The 15209-nt window shown below is 38.1% G+C and overlaps 2 protein-coding genes across 7 annotated transcripts in view; both read left to right on the top strand.

The window, feature by feature from the left end:
* The window catches only part of LOC111868397 (MKRN2 opposite strand protein), a 70172-nt gene extending 68119 nt beyond the window's left edge, over positions 1-2053 (top strand). For all 6 annotated transcript variants that reach the window (XM_023858990.2, XM_023858989.2, XM_023858986.2 and 3 more), the window contains one exon: positions 1365-2053. In XM_023858990.2, the coding sequence (XP_023714758.1) occupies positions 1365-1605 (241 nt within the window). In that variant the 3' untranslated portion in view covers positions 1606-2053. The remainder of the gene's footprint in view (positions 1-1364) is intronic.
* Positions 2054-7172: 5119 nt separating this feature from the next.
* Positions 7173-15209, top strand: part of LOC111868395 (transcription termination factor, mitochondrial) — a 12485-nt gene continuing 4448 nt past the window's right edge. Inside the window, exons 1-3 of the mRNA XM_023858983.2 lie at positions 7173-8355; positions 14529-14707; positions 14791-14887. Coding sequence (XP_023714751.1) covers positions 7953-8355; positions 14529-14707; positions 14791-14887 — 679 coding nt within the window. The 5' untranslated portion in view covers positions 7173-7952. The remainder of the gene's footprint in view (positions 8356-14528; positions 14708-14790; positions 14888-15209) is intronic.

Genomic DNA, 15209 nt, shown 5'->3' with positions numbered 1-15209 from the left:
AATCAGATCCCTAACTTTCGCGACATTTTCTGGTGTTTTGTCCGTTGACGGCCGTCCTGAACGATCGTCATCATCAGTCAATGTTCGGCCATTTTTAAAACGCTTATACCAGTTGTAAGTTTGTGTCTGGCCTAAATTGTTTTCACCAAAAGCTTGTTTCAACATTTGGTGCTTTTCTGCAGCGGTTTTCCAAAGTTTGAAACAAAACTTTATACAGACACACTGCTCTCTCAGGTCAGCCATCGCAAAACCGCAAACTCACAGAAACACAACAATGGAAATATGTACACCAACAATAAACCAAACCACTCAACTCGATGCCACTTGCCACACTGATTCAAGAAGGATGTGTGAGGAGACACCTAGCGGTATTTTGATGTACTCATATCCATTCGCGGGCAAAATTCAAATTTCGGAGACTTGGATTGCCCCACGTATTTTAAAGAAAAATCAAAATTGGAAAAAGGAAAGAAGCATACCAAATATCAGTGACACAAGTTGTAATTATTTAAAAAGAATTGTTGTATCCTGTAAGGTTATCATTTAAAGAGCTTATATGTAAGTTTTCAAGCTGATCCCTCTTCCAAGAGATCATGGTGCCTCTTGTGTCAGACTTGTACTTGTGTCAAACTTTTCTCAATAGTTTTACAATTAATGTCACACAAAATCTGACAGTTTGTCAAATTTGAGGCCAACTAGAATTGTGTGAGAAAGTGCTGAAGTACTGGACAAGCCACAGACCATAAACATTGGGCTATAAAGGAATTTTCCAGGAATAAACTTTGTACATCTGTTGTTTAGTAAGTTGCAGCAGAATATTTCTGAATGCGGTTCTCAGAAGCTTTGATGCCCCTTTAAATGGTCCGTTTACACACAGGTATAGTTAAGTCGTCAGTGTTTGTTCCTCATGGATGACTAAACATTTTTACCAGCAGTTACATCTTCATAATGTATGTGTTGTCAAGAAACTGAAAAGTATTTATCCATTCTGCTCTGTTTTCCAAGAAGAGAAGATGGATTCATTCTAAACTGACATTCTCTGTTTTTTACGAAGCTAAAATAAGAATTTGTCTTAATTTAATTAATTTAAGATACAGTTTCATTTTGTTTGAGCTACTTAAAGAGTTATAGCCTCAATTTTACAGCATTTTCTAGTTTATTACATACAGTAGAACCCAAAATAATATTCTTTGATTTAAAGTTTTCCCTCATTTAACATTCAGTCTCAGTGACCCAAAGTCAGTAATCTTACAGTTATATTCCCATCTGTCAAGATTTTGGTTAGGTTAGTATTCAAAGCCACTGCTACCCAGAGAAATGTTAAATGGGAGGTTTGGTATAGTTATCATTTTCTGACTTTATAGGTACAATGAGGAGACTTTCAACTGTTACACTTTTGTCCTGACATTCCTGTGTAACTTGCGTTATGGAAACCTAAGCAAGGCAGCCACCTGTCGAACAACGTTCTGTGAGAATTTCATTGTACCTCGTACTACAGCCGCAGGGAAATACATTTCTTTATATCGTAAACTGAGCGATAGGGGCTGTTATATTCAAAGACATGGTGCTGTTGATGCCACTTCTGTTACTTTACCAAACAGATGATGACAGGAAGTGAAGTGTAATGGAGGTTATGATGATACAGCATGCTGCATCTTGAAATATGAACAAGAGGCTTGTAATGGATACTGTCTAAACTTGGAAAGACAGTGCTTAGAAGAAATTCTTGTTTTCTGTTAAGTACTGCAGTAATAAATGAAGCCTATTCCACTCAGAGAGTTACCACCAAAATTTTCTTTCCATCACCACAGAGCTGTTTGGAGTGCACCTGAGTTCTAATTTTCTGCTCCCTGATACCTACACTCCATTTCTTTCCTTCTCATTTTGACAGCAACCTTTTGAAGGTCAGAAAGAAAACAGTGATTGTGTTCCTGAGCGGAATATAGATGTCCGCACTGAGGTGAGGGAAATAATGAACTCAGGCTCTTCTCACTAGGCTGCCTAACGCCTACCCCCTCCCCCCTTTCTGCTTTTCTTTCCTCTCACTGTATTCTGTATTNTGACTACAATTTTAACGAATCTCAAATAGCGGCCCTTTAAAGAATTCCGTACCGCTGCCACAACCTAAGTTTAAAGGGCCGTAGGATAAAGGTTAAATTAACAGATGACAACAGAATGGCTGCATAGAACAGTATTTTATTATGAAAATAATGAATACCAGATGAAACATGCAGCCCTCGTAAGTATTCCAAGGATGTAGCCCCCCCTCAATCACTTGCAATGCTTGACTACACTTTTTCTGTTAAACTGCTTGTGTACTCTTACCATCACACATTCATATTCTAACAGTTCCTCGTTTGCCAGTCCTCACCAAAAACAATAACTGTTCTGAGCTACTCGGGGGTGGGGGTGGGGGGCAGGAAAGGACCAAGCAGTAATTTGTGTAGTCTGTGCTACTGGTTGGCTGGATGCTGAGAGAGCCATGTTCAGCTTCAAAGAATATTTGAAATGCCTTCCCTAAGTATGGAATACACATGACCATCACACAGTTACAACAGTGCACCCACCTCCCCATCCACATATGCAACAGTATGTTGGCAGAGGGGACATGTTCAGTTGGTAGAACAATCTCAACTCGCTGCCCATGCTCATTCTTTTCCTGATCTGAGTATCTGGTATCAAAGCCCTTCATAAATTTGCTCATTAATTTGTTAAAAATAATTTCAGATTCATGATAATAAATATCTTGTACAGTATCTATTTGGGAAGTTGAAATTACAGTGAAGAACTGCTCTCTGTAAGCTAGGATATACAGGGTGTCCCAGACTTTGGGAGAATGTTCCTTATGTTAAAGTATGCTGATGTAACCCAAAACACCTATGCCCAAAGTTTAACGGTTACGGAGATAATGGCCCCAGAAAAGTGTGGTCTTCTGGCGGGTCCACACCCTGTACCTGTCAGCAGGCAAGTCTTATCTATGTTTGTCCTTGACTGTGGTGATTCACACTAGCCGTAAGCTTATGTGCTCCTTTCAGGATACATTGCGGCCGCGTTTTGAATGGGTGGTAGGTTAATTGTGCGGAGTTGCTGAAATGCCTTTTATGTTTTCACGCGTGGAATTTTGTGTGTGGATTTTGCGGTGGCAATGCACATGCTGCTATTGAACNATTTTATTCAGTGATGAGGCGTCTTTTACCCAGGACGGTGTAAATAATTTACGAAATGTGCATACGTGGTCCCATAATAATCCACATGAGATACTCGTAATGGTAACGAAATTCCAAAAGAGATTTTCTGTGATTGTATGTTTAGTACAGTTATGTAGTCGGCTTATACCAGAATGCGCAGTCAGCCATGTTACGTCAGCGCTTGCCATTCATGTGTCATGTATAGTCCTTGGAACCCTAAGGACAACTATGACATGGTGTGCGAGTATTTTTGTAGTTCAATTTAATGGCTTCATGTCACCCACAAGTTAGTTTGATGTTACGTACATTATTAACATTACAGAAACCACATATTCCTGCCAGTTTTAATATGTATTTGGTAATCAACAAGTGTGTAACACATGTCAAAGTTTCACACTTCTCTGGCCATTATCTCCGTAACCGTTCAACTTTGGACAGAGGTATTTTGGGTTATATCGGCATACTTTAACATAAGGAACACTCTCCCGAAGTCTGGCACATTCCTCCTGGGACACCCTGTATATTAAAGAGATGACACATGAATGCAAAATAACTTATGTTTAATGTTTCCTACTTTCTGTCTTAGGCATAGAGGTCTTTATTCAATTGTTATTATAGTTTTATTGAGCCAGGGCAGAGTAGTCAATATAGCGACTGTCTATGGGCTGGAGTTAAAGTCCCAGTAGGGCCAGAATTTTCTCTTTATATTGTCCAGACAAGCTCTGGGGCCCACCCAGCCTTCTATCAAAAGGGTATTGGGGGCTCTTTCCCTGGGGGTAAAGTAGCAGGAGCATGAAGCTGACCAGTCACCTCCAGCTAGTGCCAAGGTCAAGAAACTGTGGCTCTATACATCCATTCCCCCATACGCTTTCATGGCATAGTGCTTAATTAGTTAAGTGCAAGGAAAACTTTACCTTTTGCCTACTATAGTTTTACTAAGTAGCATGCAGTAATAGGCGTTGTAACTCCAGATATGCTAGCAGATAACACCGAACACCTTGGTGTATTGATGGTGCTCTAGATTTGTATTCTGGAGGTGCTAAATTAAAATCTCAGCTGGAACACCAGCTGCCATGACTGAGGGTTTTCACGGTTTTTGTTTACTAGGCGAATAGTGAGGATAGTGCCTCAGTGAGGCCATAACTGCTTCCTTCAAAATCCCTTCCAATTAATCATTCCTCTATTACCATATGTTTACTATACAGTCTAGCCACTAACAGAATTATAAAATAACCACAATAAAGAAAATACAACATATAACAGGTCTAATTCATATTTTATGTGGAGTTGTCCACTGTTGTAATCATAGCATAGCTTATCATCACAGTGCAGTGAATTACAACACATATTCTTGAAATCAGTTTAAATTGTGTAATATTCTGATGGGAAACATAATTAGAAATCAGTTTCACCATAATCGTTTGAAATATCATATAGTAATAAACTTATCATCACCATGATCAGTCATGATCATCATCATCTGCAAGGCTTGTGCCTCTTGGCCTGCTCCTGTCCTATTTATATGTGACTTGATCTTTCAGTCTGTTTTACACTTTGATTTTCTCCTTCTTTGTAGTCTGTTATTTTTTTTTCATGTGTTCTTTTATCCTTTGTGGTAAGTTGTATATGTAGATTCTAAATTGACCTGACAATAGTGTATATACAATTTCATAATTACTGGGTGTTATGGCTTTGTCCATAGTCCAGTATTCTAAAATTCAGAGAACACAAAGGTTTCAGATACTGGTTCTATTTGAAGTGATTCCAGTGATTGAGGTTAGCTCTTTCTAAGGGACCAAACACAGTAGGTGTCTCCCTGCCTCGTCTGAGGATGGAAACAGATCCAGTTTCCAAAATGTTGTGTTCTCTAGTTTTGAGAATNTTTTTTTTTCATGTGTTCTTTTATCCTTTGTGGTAAGTTGTATATGTAGATTCTAAATTGACCTGACAATAGTGTATATACAATTTCATAATTACTGGGTGTTATGGCTTTGTCCATAGTCCAGTATTCTAAAATTCAGAGAACACAAAGGTTTCAGATACTGGTTCTATTTGAAGTGATTCCAGTGATTGAGGTTAGCTCTTTCTAAGGGACCAAACACAGTAGGTGTCTCCCTGCCTCGTCTGAGGATGGAAACAGATCCAGTTTCCAAAATGTTGCGTTCTCCAGTTTTGAGAACACCAGACAGTGGAGAGAGTCCAAGAACACAGTAAATTCAAAGTTGTATATGCTTGCTTCTTGCTTTGTATTCGGGCTTGTTTTCTTGTCTGTTCTATGGTAACATGCTGCTGGTCTCAAGAAACATATTTCTGCATGTTTAATTCTGTTAAGCTTTTACTGGGATAGAGTCCAACATTCATTACTGTGAAGGAGGGGCAGTACTGGTCGGACTTTTTAAGGCTTCACTGCAATCACTCTAGTTACTTCTTTCTTCTTGCTGGTTCCTTCATTGTCTTACTCTTCAACCTTGAAGATGGAGACAGTACATTCCTCAAAAATGAAAAACTTGCATATATTGTACTAAAGAGCATTAAATCCCAGAAAACAGTACTTGTCACATTTCATCAATATTTGTTTTTATGATTTCTTGAAGTAGTGTTTGCTTAACATAGGCTTTTACTTCTGTAATCTCATTTCTGAATCCAAACTTCTGTGAGCCTATTCAGAACCCAACATTCCCAAGATGTTCCATAATAATAGTAATATATATCACAGTTTTTGTTCTTACTAGTTCTTTTCCCTTATTAATTGTGGATGCTTTCATGTTATACACTGAATTTTTAGATAACTGGTTCAGAATCCTTTATGATAAGGTGTAATAGTTCAAGATGTCTCTTATAAATAATTCTGAAGCAATTAAAATAGTTGGTTAACTGTAGACAAAAGTATTATCAATAAATTTTTATTTAAAACTTGTGCTATTTCTTGCTGTTCTTCAGTAAACTGGTCTAATTAAAGGTAGGTGACAAAGGCATTGATATCTTACACATTGATTATTTGTATATAGTTTCCTTTACCAGTTGTAGAACTGTTTTTATTTATATTCTGTTATTGTTAGAGTTTGTGGAAAGCCTTTAATTCCAAGAATTTCCCCTAGTTTAGTTCATAGTTACTTTATGAAAAGGTTTTACTTAACCTACGAGTATGAAAGTTAGACATAAAGGAAGACTGAACTTTTGTTGTTTTAATTTAGTGACTGTGTAAACAGTCATTACATGGTCCATAAGTAACTTTTAAAAAGTAGTTTCCTCACTAATTTTGAAGGACCTCAGATCTGACGAGTAGGTGTGCTAATATATGGAGGTAAAAGGTAGTCCTGGACTGGCCAACTGGAGAGATCCAGAGCACCCCATCCTATTTCTCTGATCTCTCTTGATATTAGCCTCTGCCTATGACTGTCCTCTAGTGGCCTTTCCTTCTGGCTCTCCCACCAAAACACTCCATGCATTCCTCTTATCCCCTCTGCATACTACACATCCTGCCAGTCCCATTGTTCTTGACTTGAACATTCTAATTATATTTAACAAAGCATACAAGTTACAAAGCTACTCATTATGCAGTTTTCTCCAACCTCCTATTATTTCATCCATTTTCAGTCCAAAGATTTTCTTCAACGCTCCGTTCTGAAACACCTTCAGTGTTCTAATGTCAAACCAATTCAAAGCACACGTCAATAAAAACATTCATAAAATATGTTCAGTGGTTAAACTGTACATCCTATACAAACATGTATAAAACAACAAATGCAAATCCTTATGACAACAGACAGAGCTAGGGTCTTGCCAGGGAGGATGTTCCAAAAGAACTAAGGCAGTAACTGTAAAAAAAACAATGCTATAAACTTGTCATTAGTCCGAGAGGGGCTGAACGCAAAGATAAATGAGTTCAATATTGATGCTCATCTTACTTTCCTACCATAAAGATTGAGGCAGAGCCAGCACTACAGCACAGGTGAACCTTGGAGCGCCTTGGAGTCACCTGCAGTGGCATGATTTTAGGGTAAAGCCATTCTAAAAATCTGTTTCTTTTTATATTTCAGGTCAAATGAAAACCAATTTCTGCTGAGCTTGTTCATATTGTGATTACTAATACACAGTAATCTGAACGTATCTGCCAATAATGAAGATGAATTTTTTAAGTAATCATTCATTCATCAATTGCTTTTGGCCCTTTGTTGTACCCTGGTCGCTTCTTTCGGTTTCGTAATCCTACACAGTTGGCAGGACTCCTTGGATGGAGAATTAGCATGTTGCAAGGCTGCACAAACACAGATATCCATGCTATATAAACATAACATGTCGCCATATTCTGGATACCCGATATTCTGAAGGATTTTGAAGGTGTTGCATGCATATAAGGCAAAAACATCTACGTAGATTAAAGTAGATATTTTCGAGGTGCATATACATAACATTCAGCAAAGGAAATTCAAAATACACCAAACGTCTTGAATTCACACCACAAATATAAAAACACTGATGTGCAAGCATCGAAAAATGTTCTTAGTGAATGTCACATGGACCTTTCGAGCTATGCTGTACTTGTAAAATGTGATTATAACTTGGCAGCAAACGGAACAACATGAAGACAAACATAACCGCTTTTCCAGCTAATTTTAAGGAACATTAGCTCCTCAAAAGTTGGCGACAGAATGCGCGTAGAATCAGTGCAAGGAGTTCCTTCCTGTGAATCTGAATAATGGAAATCCGTGGTGTGCAGTTAAACCTATAATAAACAATGTTGTAGGTTATGTGTTATCAATAATGGGATCAGTGCCTGTCTTTGTGAACAGAGTTATTCAAATTTCTAACAGCATTTCAAAAACTAATGTAATAAGTCGCATCCCGCTGTGCAATCGCATTAGTATTCGTGTTGCAAGCCAGTCTCTCTTAATTAGAGAATTGACAAGCGTGAATGATGATGATTTGTATGAAATTAATGATTTGTATGAACGAGACAGAGAATATAACAAGAAAGCAACAGTTTCTATGCTGATGGAATTGCTTGAGTGCCCTGTTAAAGAAGTGGAATCAATGGTACAGAGGTGTCCGGAACTTAAGTTTGTGAGTTCGAAAAATATGCAGTGTAACATTCAGTTCTTTAAAGAGAAAGGCGTTTCAGAAGAAGTTTTGTATCATAATCCATGGCTGTTGAAGTATAAAACAGGTGATTAAGATTGTAACACTGTAACACTTCAATAATTTTAGAAGTTGAATAGGAGTAAGGTAACCAGAACCTTTAAAAATGTATCTGGTATGTTAGTATATCTGTCTGGTTGTCATTACTATTTAGATATATTCTATGATTCAGGTAAATCATTGAGTGTGAACCATTTCTCTTGATATGTATGGTTACAGCTGCACAATGGAAACTTGAAGTGTGGTAGTAGTTAGTAGGAAGTTAGAGAAAAGTTTTAGGTTAAAAGTGTATGTATAACAGTCCATCAATAATGCAACAGTTGTTCCACTTTTTTACACTTACCCTTTAACATAACGTGTTTTGGCCTTAGATGGCCATCTTCAGGTGTCTTAATATATCAAAACTGCTACACTGCATTAATATGCGGTAAAATCACACACTGTAGTGCACTTAATAAAATAAAATAAAATCCATTAAAATTGTCATCACTTTGGTGAAATTCTATTCCACCACTCAAGGGGTGTTGTCAGTTTGTTTAGAACTATAGGTTTGTCTCCACGTAGGTTTTGTTTTCTTTCCATGTGTTCTAGGTGTTGCACGACATAATTTTCTTTCATGGCAGCAGTTACATAGAGGTGAATGTGCCCAAAATTAAGATGTCTTTAGACATAGCAGTGATTGTTTCAACACTTCCTGTCAGCTTGAGCTCAGTGTGGAGTAATGTCTGTCAATACTACAAATAATATGTTTTCAGACATTACCCATCGTCTCTTCTTTATCTAAAAAGTGTCCTGTTTATTTTTCAAAAGACAGCGTTCTGTTGTGTTTTGAAAAATGAACAGGACAGGAAGCTAGGGACTAGCTCTATTAATTGGGCCCAACTGAGTAGGTTTTATCTGAAGACGGAGACAGGATCCAGTCCCTGAAATATTGTTTTGAAAAATAAACAGGAAGGCATTTAGATGAAGAGAGAATGATGGATAATGTCCAAAAACGTAATATTTGTACTAATGTACCATCATCACAAACTTTTAGGTCTTATCTGTCAGTACTGATTAGTGCTATCAGCAGATGAATGAGTTGCCTAACTCTGATGCTCCCTCTTATGACCAAGTTGAAGCATGTTGAAAGTTTTCTGAGCAACAGCCACAATCCCTGGGCAGCTGTGGGTAAACTATGATGATATGAGGTAGTGTTTGCAATAAATGAGCAAATTGGGTCAGGTGATATGTTTCTGATTTTTATTTGGAAGGATCTTGCTTCAAATCTTGGCTGGTGACACTGATTGTCTGTTCTGAGGGTTTTCAAAGTATTCCTCAGTCCCCCTGGGCAAACACCAGGATTGCTTGGTCTGAACATGCTTTTTGTCTCTCTGTCTGTCTGTCTGTCTGTTTTAGAGTACTGTCAGTGCCTTGAGACAGTGTGGCAGTAAATGATAGGATAATTGGTGAATTATGAATTGGTAAAGAATTTGGAATTGGAAACAAGCAGATATAACCTAATATGAATTACTATCCTGACATTTGCCTAGAAGGACCAAGGAAAACTATGATAAACCTCAGTCAGGATAGGCAGTGACCTGGCTGTTATTTGAACTGAACACCCCCTGGATATGAATCTTAGATCATTACCACTACAACAGCCTGCTTAGTGTTCTTTATATGCATGCCTACAAGAAGGAAATTACACGTAATTTTCAGGTTATTAAATGCATAACATACTAGGTGTGTGTGTGTGTGTGTGTGTGTGTGTGCATGTGCATGTGTGCTCACAGCTGCAGTTAATTTTTGTTTTCATAACAGTGCTGCTCTGGAACTACACATTTTCAATGGTAAGAATGTTTGAATGCACAAAAGTTAATTAACATAGACCCATAAAAGTTTAAAAACCAGGTGAACAACTGGTTTGAATTCATTTTTTTACATATCAGCAAAGAGTTTTGGGAAGCTGACAGATGGACATTGTTGGCAAAATTCAGTGATATAATACTTGTTTGTAACATTTCTTAGTTTGGCATATATTTAAAAGAATAAGAAAGCAAAGAAAGAATGCTATGAGACATTGCGTGGAGATTCCCACACGTGATTGGCTCTGTTACCTTTGCAGTGAAATTGATTGTTGCTTAGAAGACTTAATACTGAACAACAATGAAAAGAATGCAACCAGGAAAGCATGTTTCAAAACTAACAGTTCTCATCTGGACCCCTAATGTGCATACCTGTATTTTCCTCAAGAAAGTTTTATCAAAGGAGATGGTCTTCATAAACTACTCAAATTTAATAAACATTGTTAAAGATCTTTTCAAGAAAATTGCTGATGCAGAAACTCTCAAATACGGAGTGTGAATAAAATTTTTGCTGCCATTGCGGCACTGCTCTTGAGGGGCACGTCCATCCATGTCAGCAGACATACACACATGGCATTATAAAAACCACTTTATCAGATTTAATGGGCTAAAAATATGCAAATGCTTGGTTTTCCACCATCACAGTACTCCCTCATACTGCATGTACTGTATGAGAAAGTAAAAAGTGAACCATACCCTACAGTAGTCATTTTGAGTGGGTATATCCAAACATAAATTAAATTTGTGTTGCAACTTATAGTATGGATCTCCTATGTCACGTTGGAGCTAAACCCTTCTTGAGGAGCTGCCAATTCTGCAGCTACTCAAGAATTTCCCAGCATTTTATGGAACCCAAGGGTTACCGTGTTCACAGGAGCCCTTTACTGGTCCCTATCCTGAGCCAGATCAATTCATACTAACCCATCATATCTGTCTAAGATCCATTTTAATATTGTCCACCCACCTATGCCTTGGTCTTCCCAGTGGTCTCTTTCCTTCTGGCTTTCCCACCAATATCCTATATACATTCCTCTACTCCCCTATTCATGCTACATGCCCTGCCCACCTCATCCTCAACTTGATCATTCTAATTATACTTGAGGAAAAGTACAAGTTATGAAGCTCCTCATTATGCAGTTTTCTCCAGCCTCCTGTCACTTCATCTCTCTTAAGTCAAAATATCCTCCTCAACACCCTGTTCTCAAAAACCCTCAGTCTATGTTTCTCCCTTAATGTAAGAGATCAAGTTTCACACCCATACAGAACCACAGGCAAAATTATAGTTTTGTATATTCTAATTTTTATGTTTTTGGACAGAAGAGGAGAAGGCAAAAGGTTCTGGACTGAATGGTAGCAAGCATTACCCGAGTTAATATCCTCTTAATTTCCTCCTGGATCAGTTTTTATTTGTTACTGTTGTTCCTGAATATTTTCTTGTGAAACTGTGAAATATGCAGATGACCTTGTGTTAATGGCTAAGGAAGAAACTGTGCTACAGGGTATGATTGATAGACTAATCGAAATTGGAAGGTGCTGTGGCATGGATATAAATTTGGAAAAAACAAAAGTAATGAAAATTTCGAGACAACCAACCCCAGTCACAATAAAGATAGACCAAAAACAACTGGAGAATGTGAAATGTTTTAAATATTTGGGTAGCTTGTTAACAGATGATGGAAGGTGTACTTGTGAAATTAAATCCAGGATTGCCATGGCAAAAGCTGCATTTAGCAAGAAGAAGAATCTTTTTACCAGCGAATTGGACTTAAATTTGAGAAAGAAACTAGTGAAATGCTACATTTGGAGCATAGCTCTGTATGGGGCTGAAACTTGGACACTTAGGTCAGTAGATCAGAAACACCTGGAAAGCTTCGAAATATGGTGTTGTAGAAGGATGAAGAAGATCAGTTGCACTGATTATGTGAGAAATGAAGAAGTGTTATTTAGAGTCAGTGAGAAGAGGAATATCCTACACGAAATAAGAAAACGGAAGGCTAATTGGATTGGTCATATCTTACGCGGTAACTGACTTCTAAAAGAAGTTACTGAAGGAAAGATAGAGGGGCGGATGGAAGTGACCAGAAGATGAGGAAGAAGATGTAAGAAGATGCTGGATGACCTTGGGGACAGAAGGGGATATTCTCATTTGAAAGAGAAAACTCCAGATCGCATCAAGTGGAGGAACTGTTTTGGAAGAGAATGTGGACCTGTTGTCTTGACAGATTACAGATGAATGAATGAATGAATGTCTGCAATAGTGACACACACACAAGAAAATATGACACATAAAAACTATACATAACTGCAGAAGAGTGCAATGACTGGTCGTGAGATTGAACTGAACATTGACGTGCATGAAAGAGCACAGTGAACAAGTGCAGTGCAGTGGTCTCCCCAAAAAGAAAAATCACCTGATGAAGGCCCATGTGAGGCTGAAACATGTCATAAAGAAAACAGAAGAATACATGTAAAACTAGAGACATTCAAGAAATTTTGATAATCACTTTTAATGTATAAAACATTGTTTTAGTGTCCCATTGACATTTTAATGATTTTAACATCATAAAAAATATTAAAATACATTTTTTAGTGAGTGACATATTCTTGATGTACTTTATGTTGTTGCATTGTTGATGTGTACTCTGATAATGATTATCAAATACATGTTCCAGTTCTTCGTAGAACCTGCCCTTTATATCATCAATTTTATCTTCTGTTGGGGCATGAACATTCATGACGATATCACACCAGTGACCTTTTAGTATTATATGTGATATCCTATCACTAGTGAACTCTACCCTCTTAACTGCTGATACGATTCTCTTATGTACGAAAAAAACCTATACCTAATTCACGATTTTCATGCCCCTTTCCATAGAAAAATGCATATTCGCCTGCTGGTTCAATCGAACCTCCATCCCATCTGACCTTCTGTACTTCCGCTAAATCTAACTTATATTTTGAGATTTTTTCTGCCACTACCCTGAGCGAACCTGCCCTATACAAACTCTTGATGCTCCATGTAACGAATCTCATGTCCATTTCCTTTAGCCTAGGTCGTTTATCCAGAGGATCCGTCCAGGTCCGAGGCTTTGTGTTCATTTTCATAACATGTTTATTATTTATGGTGATGATTTGTTTATAGCCGCATGTCCAACCCCCAAGCTGGAGGAACACCCCTTGCTGGTTGTCTGTGACTGCTTATTTAATATATTTGCAGCTTTGCTCCATCTGCAACCTGAGGACGCGCTGTGCTGTGATGACAAGGCACCAACCTAACTTGGAATTTAGATAGACAACATAGTTTTAGTTTTTTCTTTATGAGATGTGAATGCTGTCACTTCTTACAGCATAGTAAAACACAGGAAAGAAATTTGGTCCAACCCATCTCATTGTATTTCTGGAGATCACCATTTTTCCGGCATGGACAATCTATGGGAAAAGTGGAGGATGGCCTACACTTAGGGTTCTTATACTGATCTCCAGCATAGCTCAGTCAGTTGAAGCTACAGGTTGGGTGACTGGAGAATCAGATACCTAATACCTGGTATGGGCAAGAGATCCTCCCCTCTCTTCTGCTCTGCAGCATCCAGCCTGGCTCTGGGGCCCACACAGCTTCCTATCCAATGAATAATGGGGCTTTTTTCTTGGGTGTCATGCATCTAGTGTCTCACCATTCATGTTTATTCTGTTCAAATGAAGAGAACGTTTCAAATTAACAGTAAAGTTTCCTGTATGCTTGTTTAAGCATGTGGGAAAGTGGAGGTCTAGATCCACACGTTCTTAACATTGGCACTATAGGGAGGTCAATGGTCAGCTTCATGTACCAGGTGCTTTTTCTCCAGTGAAAGAGCCCCCGGTATCCACCAAGTAGGAGGATCAGTGGGCCTCTCTGCCCCTTCTGGAAACTGAATCTCAGTTCACCAGCCATTCAGCCTCGAGTCTAGTCAGTATACTGACTGAGCTATGCCTCATCCCAAATTAAACAGAAGATAAAAGGAAAGCAGAAAAGAGAGTCAAATTTTATCCATTCTGTTAGTTTTAAGATTCTAAATTCTGCCCTTCCATAGGGTTCTCATAATGGTGTATAACATTCAAGATTATTGGGTCTTTGGACTTTGCCCATTGTCTGTATTTTGAAAACTAGAGAATGCAACATTTTGGAAACTGCATCTGTTCCAGTCCTCAGATGAGGGCGAGACACCTGCTATGTTGGGTTCCTTAGAAAGAGCCTACCTCAGTCACTGGCCTTGGTTTCCAAAATGTTGTGTTCTGTGGTTTTCTGAATACCAGATGATGGACAAAGTTTAAAAACCCAGTAATTCTATTTTTTTTTTGTATCACTGTCTTTCAGGGTCACTGTCATATAAGCTGAATATTCTTGAGAAAATGAAGTTGGCTGATATATCTGCAGTAATACCTCTTCTTCAGCTTCCTGTACCTAAACTCAGAAACTTTGAATCATTGACGAAGAAAGAGTCCCGCAAAGTGCCTCATGGTAACCGCCTTAAGTACACAAGTGAAAAGCTCCAGGTATATATGTTGTCCTAATAGTATAAATATCAGTACAGTATATAGTTGTGTTATTTCGTTTACAGTGCTATTTTATGTTCTAGTGCAATTTGGAAGACGTGTGTAAGGTGTTTCAGCAGCACAAGTTTCTATTCACTATCCCATTTGACCGCTTTTCAGCCATCATGGATCTTCTGCTTGGTATGTATGTGTATTGTAGGGATCCCAGATGTCTTAATTTTAGTGGAACAGTACCGATTTTGGAAGTTATGTCTTAGCTGTGTATATGACAGATACATATACGAGGGGGTACCCAAAAGAAACCGAACTAATTTTTTTTTAAACTTATTTATTCAAATTTTAAGCACAAACCTTCAATCCCCTTCAAAGTACTCTCCACTTACACTAATACACTTGTCTAGTCTTTTATTCCATTTTTCAAAACATTGTCTAAATTCATCTTTTGAGATGCTTGACAGCGCCTCCGTCGTTTTTTCCTTCACCTCAGCAACATCAGCAAAAC

Source organism: Cryptotermes secundus, unplaced genomic scaffold (genome assembly GCF_002891405.2).
Source record: "Cryptotermes secundus unplaced genomic scaffold, Csec_1.0 scaffold58, whole genome shotgun sequence".
NCBI lineage: Eukaryota > Metazoa > Arthropoda > Insecta > Blattodea > Kalotermitidae > Cryptotermes > Cryptotermes secundus.
The sequence above is the reverse complement of the archived record's forward strand: the minus strand, read 5'-3'. Positions and strand labels throughout refer to the sequence as shown.